The following is a 16649-nucleotide window of genomic DNA, read 5'->3' on the forward strand; positions in this document are numbered from 1 at the left end:
GGATTTTCTCCAGCAGACAGGGAAGAACTCGATTACATCCAGTTAACTGTGCTCTAAACTGATTATGCATGTGCCAGGCTAATGGATTACATTAGCAAGAGGAAAAATAACATCCAATCAATCTCAATTTACTGCAGACCACACCAAGGTCTGAGAGAAGAGAAACTGGTCCATGAACCACCCCCACTCCTACTCCTCTCAAATGCTTCAGTTATCAAGGACCCGTGGCATCAAAGCCGCTCTCGGCAGAGGAAGGGCCAGAACAAGACCTTAGTGAATGGGTCCATCCGCAGCCACCTTCTTCCATGAAACCCAGCGCCGGGGTAGCGCACGCTAGGCTGGGCCTTGCAGCCTCCCTGCTCCTTGGACAGCCCAACAGTTACTAAAGTGGAGCAACACAAATCAAAGTTCACAGTGAAGTGGGTTGGGGGCATCTCAGGGCAGTCGAGTCCGTCCCACTACTGCAAGCACCGTGGGTGTGCAACACCCGTGACGTTCATACACCTGCCCTGGCAGACGGGCGGACGCCAGCAGTAAGTATTTGAAACCAAAGCAGTTTCTGCCTCTGCCTGGGGTTTTACGGGAACTTTTACCTCAGAGGCGAAGAACATTGTGATCATTTTAAGGAGCATCCGGGGCTTCCACTGACTCCACCGCGTGCCCGTCACAACGAGCTCCCTCTCCCTGCCCCGGGGACGGTGTTTCCTAAACCAACTCCTGAAACAGCTCCTGCCGCCTCCTCTCTTTGCAGCTTTCCTCTTCCCAGGGTGCGGGGCACAAAGCTGTCGTCTTCACTACTTTTCCCCCCAAAGAGCACAGCAAAACCAGAAAATCTGAACTAAGAATTTAAGAATTTTTTTTTTAAGTGTGGCAACTCCCTTGAGACATTGGGGGGTGGGGTGGGGATATAAATCTAAAAATTAAATAAGTACTTTTTCTTGTTCAGAACCAATAAAACCATCTAAACAGACTATTAAAGTTTAGACATGCTGATGCTTGACTCCTGAAAACAGAACTGCCTCCCAGATACCTTCACCCAGCCCCTGGGGCTCCACCTTGCCCGACTTCCAGCCTCAATTCATCCTCATGTATTTCTTCTTTCAACTTTCATGAAAGAGGACATATGGAAGCAAAGAGCTAGGAGAGGATTTAGTCATCTTGGCAGCAGAGCTCACAGGAGCCCGGTGGCGCTTCCCAGAGAGTCCGATCAGAGTTAGCAAGGACTCCAGCTGCCGGGGTGAGACCAGCCGGCCGCGCCATCCCACCGCTTCCCCTTTCCTCCTGGACATCCTCGTCGTGGTCCATCTCCTGAAAAACTGCATGCATTCACACCAGGCATGCTTCCCTTCTCAGCGTGACGGGGGCTACACAAGGTCTGAACTCACCTGACGTAAGAAAATAGTGCTCAAACAGAAAAAGAAAGCAAGGAAGAGCAAGGAGAAGAAAAGGAGATACAGGATACAAAACGGGAGTGCTTGAAGTCTATAAAAATATTGAATAGCTCTTTAGATATCAGGGAAGGAAGGGAGAAAAAGATAATACAAAAATTGAGCAAAATGAGAAGACAGCAAGAAAGACAGGGCATGTGTGAGTGGAAGGTATGTGCAGCGAGCCTGCTTAGATTTATGGCATTTTGTACCTGACTGTTCATACTAAAGCCATTATGGGATGATTAGAGAAAAAGGTGAAGCTTTAAGTCCAGTGAAAATCAATAGAAACGTCTGGAGCAATTCTGCAGCGCGAGTGAAAGGACTATTTACTGTATCCGGCGCTCCTCTTGGGTTACAGCCCACAGGGTTCAGAGAGGGTGGCCACGGGGGAGCAGTAGCAAGGCAGGGCAGGAGAAGGTGCTTACAGGGAGGACAGAAAATTGGAGACAAGTGGGGGAAAGACAAACCGAGATGGCGGTGGTGGGCCAATTCTTAGCACGCGTGGCGAATGGAAGGCCAAGACGGGCAGAGCGCCTCTCGTCAACAACGTGCACATCCAGGCAGAACTTGTCTTCCCTCCTTTTTGCCCTCTTCCACATGTAGGCTCAATCAGCAGTTTAAATTACAAACCACCAGCCCTATCCAAACAGTGCAAAAGAAATGGGAGCTTGCCCACATGCCTTCTGCATGCCAGCACGACCACACAGCGCTAGGACGGGAGCAGCGGTCTCCAAGTTTTGCGGGCACAGCCTCAGAGGCACGGCCCTTCCCGGATCGGTAATGGAGAACAGTGCTTTCGACCAAGATACTCAGCAGTGATGCTGCTTTTTGGATGGTCGACATGACAGGTCTTACTGGACTAGGTCTTCAGGTGACAGAGGCTCAGCACCTCCTGAAAAATCAGATCCACTTAAGGCACCTCAAAATGGATAATCCGAATTGCTAGTCACTCCTGAAAAGCCTGGCCTGAGGAGACGAGAGCTCAAGGGAATTGCTAGCAAAATGCAAGCTGAGGAGATGAATGATACCAGCTGGCTGGATCCCGCTTGCAAGAGACTAAGGCCAAATCCCCTCCAAGGATTTAAGCTCCCTCTCCACTCTGGTTCAAAACAGTTTCTTAGACGTTTCCCCACAAGGAAAAGTTAGAGAAGCCATCCCTTACCTTGTAGAGCTTCAGGCTCGCCTCATGCCTGGAGTTAACTGTATGAAGACGCAGCTTCTCCAGACTATTAGTGTAGTAGTCGCAGGCATTGCACTTGAGATGTACAGGGTTCCCAATGGCCACACACTTCAGCCGCCACTCGTTGGCCTTGCCACCCTCTTTGATGTGTGCTACCAGCTGGTATTTCTGCACATGCTTGTCCGTCTTACAGTGGAGCTGGAAGTTTGCCTTGAGCTGCGTGTTGTAGCGACACAGCTTGCACTGGTACGAGTCCCCCATCACCGCCTTCCACTCCTCCTCGGGGAGGCTGCGCTCCACGTTCATGTGCAGCCCCAGCATGTCCAGGTTATCGGTAGTGAACTTGTTGCACACGGCACACTGGAAGAGCTTCAGGGAAGGATCGTTTGTTTGCGTGAAGCTCTCGCCCAGGTTCATCAGCTCCTCGGACACCAGCTGCCCGCCCCCCAGCCGCATGTCCAGGGGGATCTCTCCACCCACTGCACAAAGGAGAGGGAAAAAAAGTTAGAAAAGCTTGTGCTGACCCACCGAGAGGATCAAACCAGACCGCTCCCTCCCACCGCGTGCCCTGTACCACCACCTGTCAGGCCCTGCGCCCAAAGCAACATACATCAGTCCTTCTTTCCCCTGCCCAAGCCTCTGCCCTGTTCTAGGAACAAAGTGCCGGCCCTCGGATTTTGCAGAGCTGAGAAGCCCTTGCTGCCCAGCCCTGCACTCGCCACACGGCCTCTTGCTCATCAGAGAGACCAGAAAAATCTGACTCCTTACCGAGTCGGGTCTCTGCAGGACTGCAGTGAAACATGCCACCAGGCTCTCCTGCTTGCTCATGGTGGCAAGAAAGCAGGGAAGAGATCCCATTAAGCCACCTCCTGCTACCTCCAAAGCTGGGCCCCGCCGAGCAAGAGAGAATCTCTCGCCCCGGTGCCAAGGTACGAGTGATACAGGTGCGGCATGTCGGGCCTCAAGGTGCTGCAATGTCAGGAGGAAGCAACTGGCAAGAGCAGGAAGCAGCTGCTTCCCAAATGTGAGGCTCCTTCGTATCTGACCTCGGCACCCGTCAGAGCTAAATGATGCAAAATGGCCGAGAGCCTCAGAGGAGAGGCTGGCTGAGGAGAGACTGCATGCCCAGGAAAGACTGATGGCTAATGATCAGGGAAGTGCACGAGTACGTGTGTCAGGGAGAGCCCGTAAGAAGCATGCTCCCTCGCTCACTGTCATATCCCTGCTCTTCAAATCATCATTGACCCAGCTAAACCAAGAGCTGACCTCCATTCACTTACAGCAAATTAATACAGCAAGCTCTTATTTATGTCATTAGAAAGGCCTAAGGATGTGGACAGAGGGGAGGCTTGCTCTCCATTACCTGGGATCTCATGGCTAAACACAGAACCCAACCACGAGCCTCTCCTGAGGGACTGCGCTCTTCCTTCCTCCCCTGACGTCTCAGCTGCCGTGGGATGATTTCTCCCCTTCAGTACTTAACCCTGACTCTGTCCCTGCTTGCCTGGGGGGTGGTGTTTTAGATCCGAGCAACCTCCAAGACACTGGCTCAAAAAAATAAAAATAAAAGGAGAGGAGATGCTATTCCTTATTTTCCTTTCCATGCAATCAGCGGTTTACGGAGGCACAGCCACCAGTGGAAGTCGGCTACATCTGAAGAGCTGGCTTGTGGACTCTGCAAAATCCAGAAGCCAGCATGCACTCTTTCTAGAGCAAGTGTTTCTGAGTGGTTTAGGTTGAAGCTCTCCAGCCTTCAATGCCTGTCTTGTATGACATGTGCTATGCAAAGTGCAATTCAATAATAATTGCTACAGTTCTAGCAAGGGAAGGGAACTGGAATAGTTGGTACATTATGGATGCAAGGCCCAGGTTACTGGAGTATAAAACCATGCCCATAAACCAGTGCTTTCCAACCTTTTCATTTGTGGACCCATAAAAAACTTTGAATGAATGTGCACACCTCTCTGAATTGTAAGTGTGGGTATTCACATACTTTTGACTGATAATGGTCATCTTTTGCGGGTCCCTTGGACACAGCCTCCATGGACACAGGATGAAAACCACTGCCATAAAGCACAGGAGGAAAGGGTAGTGAGGGGCTAGCCCCCACATACACGACTCCTTCCCACATGCCAGAGCTCACCCAGAACAGGAGCCCCTTCCTCCACCTACCTACTCACAACCCCAACGCTGCACTGTTTAATCTACTCCCTCTCTGCCAGGGCACAGAGAGATACGCCAGGGCACTTACTGAGGTACGTGGCCTGCTCACTTGTAGCATCCTACAATGGGCTTCATCAGTTTTTCCATCACTTCCCACCCCACCAGAATGATTTCTCTGACATGTAACTTAAATTACTGCTTTGAATCCGTCTGCTCCCAACCAGGTGTCAACTGAATGGAAATGGAGCCCGCTGAACAAGCCGTGACTCTTCCACTCGGAGCCAAATCTGCTGAAAAAGGCTTGAAAAAGGCAAACCACCTTGTCTGCTTACATGGCAAAACAAAAACCATGTTTTTATATCTCAGCAAACAAAAATGAAGAAAAGAGGTGACAGATGACTGCAGGAGAAGGGATAAGAGGTTCAAGATGCATTCGTACAGCGCAAAACCAATTGCAACAGAGCCAAAGTAAAAGATTTATCCGAATAGCTGGATTTGTGCCAAGTGCTTATTGACATGGAAAGCCCCCTCCCCTGATTCAGGCTCAAGACCTGTAGTCATCAAGTGCCTGAGTCATAAATCACTCCCCAAATAAGCTTAGATGCATTCAAGATCTCTGCATTCAGTTGGAGTCATTGAAGAATGAGACCTTAGTTAAGATACTCCCATTTCCTCTCTTGAAAGCTTCCCTCTGGCTTTAGGCAGGTGAGCTGGGGACAGAGTCTCTCTCAGGAAATCTCAACAGCCTGGCTACCGCTAGGAACACTACAGGCAATAAGGCACAAACCAAACAAGTAGGAATTATTTCTATTGCCAACATGAGAAAAAACACTCATAGACAACATCCCGCTACCAATCTGAGCGATGCAAACCAGGACAGCAGAGGCGCATGGAAAAAAACCCTGTAATTACATTCATCTAGAACTGCTTGCATTTCGCTTATAACTACTTGCATTCCTCCATATCTATATGCATATCTATTCAACTTGTTGTTTTTGTCTTAAAACTTAAGCTTCTTAGACCCCTCTGTGCAACAGTAACTACTGCTATAGTGCACAAGAGAAGGAAAAGGGAAGAGGCATGGGCTCTCAGAGCTAGGATTACAATGCATTAGCAATAATGGACGTTGACCAAGACAATCTATCCCATTTCAATGGGTGGAAAAGGTTACAAATGGCAGAGAATACAGGAGCAGGATTAGTTCACAGGGATGCAGCTAAAGCAGATGGTTTCCTTCCGAAAATGGAGTGCTTTAGTGTAATGGGTGGAAAGGAAGCGCCGTGTCAACTCCCTTGCACTTGCCCCAGCTGCGGTGGGTTCTGCCACGCGGCCTCGTTTCATCTGGACTGGCACTGGGCAGCACCGACACGTATGGATGCACGGGCGAATGAGTAAGTGCTCCGAGGGGAAGAGGTGGTCGCCACTCCTGTCTACTGACGTGCCGCTCTAGCAGTCTAGGGGCTGACCCACCACCCCGGATATTAACCTCAGTCTCAGGTTAACTTCCCCAGGTTAGAGACTACGACTTTACACAGTCTCGCTGCACCAACTGGTGCTGTGCACAGATACAAATTAATGTCCCATTTTCCGGCCAGGAACTTGGGTGCAAGGGGGAAATATCCATTCAATGAACATCCTGTATGGACGACAAACCCCTTCAAAAAGACAGGCTCTCTCTTCTTCCCATGCACAAGTAGTCTGGCCAATCCTTCTTTGCCCAACCAGTCAAGTCCGAGCGTCTCGTACCTCCAACCAGCATCCAGTGGAATGGCTCCACCAACACAAAATGCGTTTTACAAACATCCTGTGCACTTCTCCATCTCGTTTACCCTTACCAGCCAATCAGGGCAACACCTTTGTGCAACTCAACTTTCCCGCAATTAAGTAACCTAACACACACCCTCGTTAACAGAGTCTGGCTGGCAAGTGCCGCACTCTCCCCAAACCCACCAGCATGGGGTGATTTAAAAAGAAAACACCAACGAGCACCTCCCTCTCCAAATGAAGACAACGTGAGTGGAAGGCGTCACAGAGGCCTCCTTGCTGGGGGCGTCGAAGAACATGTAATGTGCGCTGGCAGGGATTACCCACAGCATCCCTCCCAATTTCAATCCAGCCAGAGGTCTCCAAAATTCACGGGGAAAAAAAAAAAAAGAGAGAGAAACACAAAAGGATGCTCTGAAATATCTTAAGATGAGAAAATGTGTCCAGCAGGGATGGAGCCCTACCGCACTATGCACGAATGACCTGGGAGGCTACAACTGCGGGACTGGGGAAAGCCGGCCTGCTGGACAGCATCCCATCCACCCGCCGGGCCTCCCAGGATAGGAAACTCCTCCCCACACACAGACATCACATTATCAAAACAGTTGAACCTCACCTAGAGATGGAGCCATAGTTGCCATAGGGTTGGTCGGATCGAGCTGGAATCCGCCCATCATGAACTGTGCATCAGAGGAAGTGCTTTCCATCTTCAGGTTGGGCAGATTCATGTTTTGCGCCAGGTAGTACTGGTAAAGCTCAGCCTCAGCCGGCGAGGGCAGGCTGCCGAGGCCCAGGTGCCGGTTGTGTTGGATTTGGGACATGTTCTGCTGCAGCAGCATCATATTGTGCATGTGTTTCTCACTGGTCATGTGAATGCGAAGGTTCCTAGCTACATTGGTCTCATAGTCGCATACCTCACACCGCCAGGTGGGTTTGGTTTTTGGTTTGGTGGGGGAGGGGGCCCCACAGGTGCTACCAATGTTTGCTGCTGCCGCCGCTGCCGCCGCCGCAGCCGCCGCCGCCGCCCCAGCAGTGTGGCTGAAGACTTGCTCTCCCCCTCCGTTCTGCAGGTTTTGCATGTTGTTGAGATGCTTGTCGGACTGCATATGAATACTGAGGTTGCCTTTGGTAGTAGTGGAGTAGTTACAGACCTCGCAACGGAAAGGCTTGTAACCACAAGTGTAGCTCTCGCCCCGTGCCAACCGTGGGTGTGGCTGCCCACTTTTGCAGTAGACACATGAGCCACCGGGCTCGGGGTGTTTCTCCTTCATGTGCGCTTCAAGTGTCTGCTGGTACTTGTAGTGCCAATTGCACTTGGGACACTTCAGCGTTTTACATGAGTTGCGAGAATGCATCATGGTCATATGGCCGCCTAGCGATCGTGAGGAGCCCAGGACAGTGTCACACTTGGGGCACTCCACACCACTCCCCGAGGGGCACTCCCCACCCCCAAGCTCACAGAGGGGGCCAGCATGCTGGTGATGGGAGAGGTAGCTCCCGTCGTCGCCCTCTGCACTCTCATTTGGTTCTGGTGCTGTGGCATTGTCTTTATTGGCACTTTCATCGATAAAGTCCAACCTCCTGCCGCCCTCTGCCACACTGGCTCCACCACCCTCACTGTTAAAGCTTAAATGATTCCTCCTGCTTGCACCATCAAAGACAAAGGAAGAAGCAGAATTAGAACTAGTAGAAGCTGTGCCCCGGGACAGGGTCTGGAGCACATTAGGCATTAAGGGAGAGTTAGAAATGCTTTGGTTTGAGAGAGCAAGGTCCTTTTTGCTGCTGCTACCTGCCACAGCCCCAGACTCTTCATGGGGCCTGTCCTCCAGTTCGTCCTCCAACTCGCTCGGAAACAGTCCTTTGCAACCCTCATCATCATCTTCCTCTTCCTCCTCTTCCTCCTCCTCCTCCTCCTCCTCCTCCTCCACATCCTCCTCTTCGTCCTCCTCCACCTCCTCAGCTGGCTCTGCCTTTTCCGAGAGGCTATCCTGGTCACCCATTTCTTGCTTCTCACTCTCTGCTACCCCAGGGTCCTTTCCCTCTGAGGATTTGGTAGGACTGGAAGCCAGTGGGCCCAGGGGGACTGAGGTAATTGGGGTCTTCAGAGCCGAGCTGGTCAGCCCACCAAGGTTCAAGAGGGCACCAGGCGCCAAGATGCCCGACTGTGGCTGCTCTGCTCCACCGGCAGCCCCGGCCTGGAGAGCCTCTTCACCTTCCATTCGAATGCCACTGAATTTACCGTAAAAACTGTGTCCAGGGCCTATGAGGTTAGCTGTGGAAACTAAAGGGTGTTGAAAGGTTTTGTTTTTTGGTTCCAGAAAACTTACAAGGGGCTCCTTGTCTTTGCCTATCCCTTGGATGATAGCGGAGATGTTCTTATTGCTAAGAATTTTCCGCTCCTCCTCACTTAGAGTCATTCGATGGTCATGCACTGCATGGGTCACAAACGAGCGGACATACCCAAAGGACAGCTTGCACAAGAAACACATCAGGATGGGCTTCCTCTTCCCATAGAGTACAAAGCCATCAAATTTGGACAGGTCCACATTGTTGGGAACATCTTTGGATACACAGGAACTTTTGGCAGAACCGTCGCTGTTCAGGTAATCCTTGTTGCTTTTGTGTCGCACATCGAAAACGCGGAAGCTGTGCAGGACGGGGCTGATGCCCGTCAGGGCTGAGGTATTCGGGAAGGACTGGTCTGAGCCCTCAAACCATTTCCCGAAGGATGAGGCTATGTGGAAAGTATTAATGATCTGTGGGTAGACGGGGGCAGCAGAGGAGGGTTCCCCTTGCTTGCCCCCCGCATTGGGTAGAGAGTTCATAAAGAGCGAAGGGAGAGCCCCACTGCTGTTGCCATTGCCACTGCTACAGGCTCCCCCGCTTTGGATCAACTGGCTGACGCTTTCGACAATGTATGCCGAGCCATCTGGCTGGTAGACGATTTCACCAGCCAGGTTCTCCACATCACTCTCCTCGTCCCCCTCCTCACTGGTGTCGCTCCCACTCTCCTCCTTTAGCGGAGGCGGTGGGCGGGCACTGGGGCAATGGTGCTCCATGTAGGTCTGTAAACTGGCGAAGGAGGCTGAGCATTCGTTGCAGCTGACCTCTTTGCTTGTGGACTCCGTATTGGGGCCAGCTGAGTTGGTGCTGTCTGGGATGCGCTCATTAAAGGGGACCCTCAGGCTGTCCAGGGGCCCATGGTTTTCCGTTGTGGACTGCTCCATAGTACTGGGTTTGTCAGGGAGGTGGGTGCTGTTAAGTTCAGTCCATTGCTGGTGCTGAGGGATGCTACACCCATTGTCCTTCCCAGAGATGACAGGCGAGTCACAGCCTTCCATGGTAAGGCCTGCATGGAGCTTTCATTGCACCCAGTACGGCGTGGACCTGAAAGGCAAACAGAAGGGGGGAGAAAGAAAGAATCAGAAAGGCGAGCAAGTCAGCGAGAAGGCACAGCCCGCACAGAACGGTCATCATCCCGCGCGGGCCGGGGTCTGCAGGACAGCGCGTGGCTCACTAACAAGCTCCTGAAGTGCAGGGCTGGCTTAAAGCAACCAGGATAAGGCCGAAGAATGAAGCCAGCAAAACCACCGAGCACACCTGGGTCAAGGGACCGCTGCAACCCGTCCGTCACGAGGAGGAAGAGGAGGGGGCCATGCCCCTCTTTTTGCCATTCGCTACAGAAGTCAGAAAAGCATGAGACTCCTGAAGAGACTGGAAAGGAGCACGGTGGCGTGTGTCTAACCCCTGCTGAAGACGGTAGTCGCAGCGTTTCACCCCAAACAGCTGAGAGCCTTTAAAAAATATTAACATAAGCATTTCAAGCCGGAAGAGCCTTTGGAGAGAGAAGCCTCGAGCCAGCTCCGCTGCAGGTTTTAGCAGGGAGCCCCTGGGACCCCGTTTCCGGCTCCCCCCAGCATCCCGTCATTCAGAAACGGGGCTGGATCGCTGCTAAGCCAATGACTCAAATGCACCTTGCTGACTGGGATAAGTCTCCTTCCATGCAGACAAACTGCTGCCTGCCCTTTCCCTTCTTTGCACGTTTAGCCGGCAACTCAAGTTCAACACGGCCAAAACTGTGCTCATGACTGCCCCCGACCTCTCTCCCTTGGTCCCAGCTGCGTTCAACTCTGCCCTCCCTCCAGACCTGCAGATACAGGATGTATAAAGAAAGCTTCCTGCACCTTCTTGGCAACACTGAGACCTGGTCTTTCTGCTACCAACAAAGCCCAAACTCTTCCAGGTCCTCAGTGCCCCGTAACTCTCCTATCACAACTTCTCCCTTTCGGTGTACTACGCCAGCCTGGTCACGAGCACTGAAGTCACCTTCCTACCACATGAGCCATTCATCCCCATGCCCCTCTGCATCCCTCCCCAGATTTCCCTCCCCTCCCTTAACAAACATGAGCTATTTGGTCGTGATATTTAAGGTCCTTCATGGACTGTTTTGTTCCTGCGCCTCTTGCAGAGGAACACAACCATCAACGCCCTACCTCTGATTTCCCTTCAGAAATGTCCCTTTCCAGCAAGCCCCTTCATGCTTCTCCCTTAGCACCCTGTAAAGACCCTTAAGGCCAATGCATGACCGCAGCTCCCTCCTCGAGACCCACCAAAGGTACGATGTCTAAAGAACCCTGGCAGGGCACCCCCCGCCGTGAGCTGTGATCACCGATCAGCTCCCCAAGAACAACAGTCTCGCTGGTTCCTCGTGCTCCTGGTTTCCTGCATTACACGCTTTCTCGTGCTCTACTTTGATAGTCAGCTCTTTGGGGCAGGCGATACCTTTATTGTACTTACAGGCATAAAGGGACCAGCCACGACTAGGCTCTGTAGGCACTACCACACTATAACCATCACCAACCACTAATAATGGATTGCAAAGTACTGGGAGTTTGCTGAATGATACAGATAGCAAAAAGAAAAGAGAGCTGTGGGTAGGACCTGTACAGACAGATGACCTCCCATTGTCTCTTTCCCCCTTCCCCTCCCCTCCGCCCGGGGAGATGCGCGCTTCCTCTCTGTACAGCATTGGTACTACTCCACTGGAAATACAGTGGTCCCTTTAAAATCATCTCGTTGCCAAAAACCACAGAAATCAGAGCTCAAAAACCCAAGTCACCTAGGAGATGCTTCTACTATTGCAGGATTTTTCCCTACAGTGCATTTTCTGTGGACTAGTCCAGCCTAGAGTACTGCCATGTCTACCGTTTCGGGAGGCTGTCGTCTCAAAGTCCTTGTTCAAATGCATCCTTATCAGGAGTTCTTGCTAGTGGTCAATGCCTTTTTTTTTTTTCCTCCACTTCTTAATAATATACCATTGTTCCTAATTAAGTCTCATTGTACCAACCTAAGTAACACATTCATATCCACGTAATTGTTTTCAATGGTCACAGATCCTTGGCCTATGATGTTCCTCCCTCTAATTAGTCAATAGTTTTCTACTTGCGTGGAGTCCCAAACTGAACACAAACTTGGTCTGGTCATGCTGGGCCGTCCAGAGGAGTTCAGCTTCACTGATCTATAGATACAAAGCTTGCTGAAATACAATCCAGTATTGCATTTGCGTTTTCTACTTTGACCATCACTCTAATTAGCCGCCTGCTACCATGTGTTGGTCTCTTTCAACACTAACTAATCAGTGCTTTGATGATTAAAAGTGCTATGTAAATGCTAAGTGTTATAATCAGAGTTTTAAAATTCATCCGACATCTTCTAGCCTGAGTTGTGAATCTAGTAGCCGTGATGCAAAAACAACCATGCGGCCACGGCCTTCCAAAGACTCAAGTCTGCAACTGAAAGGAGTACTGAAACAGCCCCCGCCACCATCTCATCCTGGGGGGAGCACACCGTATTGAAAAACACCACTGTCAATGCACTTTCTAGTCAAGATCTCTTTACGTGGCCCTTGGTGGCAGAAGGAAAAACTCTGAGACGCCTACGAAATGTGACAACCCGCACTGCTATTCCAGCATCTGCGCACTGCCAGAACGAAACGCGCCCGGGTCTGATCTACATCGGCATCGACGACCGCGAGCCGCGCTGCCCTGCAGGCACCTGGCCCGTCCGCGCTGCGCTGCGCCGCGCCTCGGACAAGCCGGAACAAAAGCAGAGACCGCGGTGCCGCCCAACTTCACCCTCGTGGCTCCAACCTTAACGAAGGCTCAAAAATTAAATTATCCTGAAGCAGAAACTTGGAAAGGCACCTGCCACAGGCAAATAGCTCCTCACCCCGGGATGCAGAGTTTTAACGCTGCGACTAGAATGACCTGCACTGACCAGACTCAGCCCAATAAATATTTGGGTCTGCTGGCCCTTTTCCCAGACCGATTCCTGTTGGCTCCATGTGAGGTGCTTAGTCAGTCCCGAACACCTGACACGCTGCTTTTGTTCACGTTACTTCTGCCGCATGGATTGAAAATGGATGAGGCTCCCAGCCAAACCAACAGGAGCGCAAGTTGTCTGCACACGAAAAAATCAAGACAAACTAATAGAAACCCACACCAAATCCTGTATCCCCTTCAGGCAGCAACTGCTCGTTTCCTTGAGAAAGCAGCTCTCTTCTGGGAACGCGCATCTAGGCCGGAAAGCACAGCAGAAGACAGTCGCACCTTCCTCCCAGAAAGCTAGCCGTCTCTACTCACGTGGGAATCAACCCCTTGCAACTAAAACTGACGGTGTACAAGAAACTCGCTCTGTTTGTAACCTCTTAAGCACGAACAAGTGATGGGTCTCATTTATGCAATATTATTCATTTACACAAAGCCCAAAACAACAGGGACGGGCCCAAGCCTGGAGAACGCAACAGGCTCCCAGGAACCGCGCTACCCCGCTCCGCAGCGGCCAGCCGACGTGGCGCTGTCGCGGGGACCGCACCTGAGCAGGGAAGGACGCCTGATTGACAGTTGGGCCAAGAGGGTTAGCAGAGCCGATGGGGCGGGAGGGTTAACAGCCTGATTGTAAAATCAATGTCATAAATGCTTGGTAAGTTACAGGAACATGCGGGAAGAGGAGGCCGCGATTGATAAAGGACTGCGGCTTTGATGCTGCACTGGGGACTTGTTTATTGACAGGAAAGCCAATCTCCTCTCCAAGCCAGGCCAGGCCAGAGAAACCTGCAAGCGTTTACCAATTAATTGGTGGGCTTTTCTGCCTCTGTGTTGCTCTAACAACTCTTCCCCTACTCAACAAGTTAAGCAGCGAAGGAAATGCTGCTTTCAAGAACTTTGCTTTCTTCTTCCATGTCCTGAAACTCAGAAGCCATCTCTGGCAAGCAAACCTTCACCTGCCAGCACCGCTTCCAGCAGCCCCGGGACAGATTTCAGTCCTCTGCTGCTGAGTTTCCTTGCTCGCCTTCAGGACACGAGCAACTCTGCCCAGCGGGGCTGAGGCAGGAAAACAGGAAGATCCACTTCCCCGTGCGTGCAAACTGCCGACACCAGCCCCTTAGTGCAAGGACTCAAATATTCTGGTTCAAGCAAACCCGGCAGCAATGGGGACTGCTGGTTCATCAGTGTGATGCTAACGTCTTGCCTTTTCTTCCACCCCTGGCCCCACGAAGTTTAACACCCTCCGACCGGCTCGGCACAGGGGCAGAACGTAGTTGAGGACAGGCAGATCCTTTCTGCATCCAGCAGTTCCCCATCCTCTTCCCATCTCTCCCTCCTTTCTCTCTGTTTATCAGCCAGTCAATAAGAAAAGGTAGTTCTTACTTAAAGGAGGCAGAAGTCAACTCGTCAGGTCGATCAGCACTGTCTGTAAACATGGTTTCCCGTAAAATCAATGAACTTCAGTCATAGAGAGAACAGTCTGAGAACCCAAAGCCTCCACGTGCACACACGCAGCAGCGAGCTGGAGGGAAGAGCTCTCCTTCAGTCGCTCCGCCGGCCTCTCCTCCACCACCTCGACCGTCCGTCGGATGTCCGCCGCCCCCGGCTCTGGTTCAGCTCTAAACGCTTTTCCACCCCCTGCATCTCTCCCTTTACCTCCATCTCTGGGCACCTCAAGCACGGATCCGGGCCCCTTTTCACCAGGCTTGCCCAATCCCAGATCCTGGGACCGAGGAATGACGGGGTGGTTATCTTCACCCCCGGAGCAGTGCCCTGCTTAGGACTAAGCTGCATTCAAGTGGGAGGCACGTGAGCGAGACATTACAACAAACCATCCTGACTGCATGCCTCCAGAGTCCCCACGAAGCCCAGCCGTCTCTTTTGCAGCCAAAACGCACAGCGTCAACCCCAGCTCCCGCTGGAAGGCCCCCTGCACCCGAGCCCTGGCTCCCTGCACGTCGGCCACCTCCGGCATTGCCAGGACGAGTCTCCTTGGCTCAGCCCGGCGCTCGGCCCTGGGCTGGACCCACGCCCCGCAAGGGCCGAGCCTGCACCAGCGAGGGGAGGCAGGGGGAGAAGGGGGGTCCTGCTGTTGCCCAGACTTCCCGAGAATTAAATACGAACAGCCGTGCTGTGTAATTTTAAATTGTTAATTAGCACAGGGTTAATTAGGCGGCCCTTTCACAAGAGGCTGTTTGGCAGTAAACCAAGACTCAAAGCAATGAGGAGGGAGGAAAACAAAAGGAGAAGGAGACAGTGAGAAACTGTTCCTGTGCTAATGACCCGCACGGCACCAGGGAAGGGGGAGCGGGGGCCGAGTAAGAGACAGCGGCAGATGCTGCGGCCGTGCCCCTGGCAGGCGCCCAGACGGGCTGCCCCCACCCGAGCGCCCAGGACAGCCCGACCTCCGCGGGGCCCACCGGCCAGCCCCGCGCCCTGCCGTCGCCCCGTCTGCCCAGCTTCCGGCGCCCGCTCCGTGCTGGAGAAAAACACGGCCTGCGGCAAATGTGCCGACGGGCAGCAACAGCTCTTGAGTGCTCCCCATTGTGGGAAGTTATGTAAGCCCGGCTTTAACTTTGTAAATATGCACCTCGCTGTTAGGCCAAGAAGCACTCTATAAATCAATAGAGCAAATGTGTACTGCAAGAGTGCCCTGAATTAGCATCCAGCCTTAACACACCTGTCAGCTGGACCCCGAGTGCCGTGCTCTGAACGCAGGGCAACCCTGGAGCTGTACCAAGGCGCTCCGAGCACGCCGGCACCGGCAGGGGAGGAGGAAGGGCGCGCGAAGCAGGGGGAGGCGTCGCATCCGAGGTGTCACACGGGATCTGGACAGAGGGACAGGGACGAGGTGCCAGTATCGAGGGAGACTCTTCCAAGGCAGCGCTCGCAGCAGCGCTCTTCCTGCAAACAGGTGGGGCGAGGGAGGGAGGGACATCTACTATGCCCCCAAAATCATACACGTGCAAGCATGGGCACCCCTGAGCCCAGGAGCCTCCCATACAATCTCCTAGCACTGCTGTGGGGCTCCCAAAACCCGGCTGCGCTTGCGCCGACCTCTGGCACTGGAAAAATCCCCGATTCCCACAAACGCTAAGGGGACAGCAGTGCATGCCACGACAGGGCATGCAGAGCAGGTGTCGGGAAACAGAGGTGCGAAGAACGAAGCGTTTTCCAAGACACCACACAACCACCTACGGCAGCGGGAAACCCGTGGACCCTGGAGGAGGCAGGCAGCAGACCACGTCTTTTGCCAGGGGAGGGCACGTTCCAGCGTGAAAGACCTTGCGACATTTTAGGGAAAGCCAACGTCTTTCATCAGCTTGGTGCAATTTGCCCAGCAAAAGTCCTCAGATCCGAGCAGCTCCTCTCACTGTGTGACGAGACGTGGGACGTATGCCGCCGAGATGTGGACGATTCGAAAGTCCCTTCTGTCCCCTGCACATGCATGCTGGTGCGGAGGGCAGTCTGCCCGCACCACTGCAAGCACGCTCCTGTCCTGGCCTGTGCTGACCAAACAGATGCTGGACTGGTGACAACTGGGAGCCGCCAGATAGCTCGTTGGAGAGGAAAGAGGGGAAGGGAAGAGCGCCAAGCCAGACTCCTCCAGAATCCCAGCTCCAGCCCCATCGCTCCAGTCCGTATCGGGACAACAGCCCTCACCTGCTGCAAGTTCAGTCTTGTAACGAGTGGGCAAAGCTGCACTGCAGAGCTGAAACTTTGGGCTCTGTGCCCTACTGAGGCTGGGTTACACATGCGCATAACAGCATTTGTTTTCACTTTTCC

At 52.7% G+C, this 16649-nt stretch overlaps 1 protein-coding gene across 10 annotated transcripts in view; it reads right to left on the reverse strand.

Moving 5' to 3' along the window:
- The window catches only part of ZFHX3 (zinc finger homeobox 3), an 832685-nt gene that overhangs the window by 125906 nt on the left and 690130 nt on the right, over window positions 1–16649 (reverse strand). For 9 of the 10 annotated variants that reach the window (XM_090063359.1, XM_090063361.1, XM_090063365.1 and 6 more), the window contains 2 exons: window positions 7154–9924; window positions 2593–3089 (listed from right to left, as the gene is read on the reverse strand). In XM_090063359.1, the coding sequence (XP_089919485.1) occupies window positions 2593–3089; window positions 7154–9878 (3222 nt within the window). In that variant the 5' untranslated portion in view covers window positions 9879–9924. The remainder of the gene's footprint in view (window positions 1–2592; window positions 3090–7153; window positions 9925–16649) is intronic. The other variant, XM_090063366.1, reaches the window with a different exon arrangement.

Source organism: Crocodylus siamensis, chromosome 9 (assembly GCF_052110815.1).
Source record: "Crocodylus siamensis isolate JL-2025a chromosome 9, ASM5211081v1, whole genome shotgun sequence".
In the NCBI taxonomy this organism is placed as follows: domain Eukaryota; kingdom Metazoa; phylum Chordata; order Crocodylia; family Crocodylidae; genus Crocodylus; species Crocodylus siamensis.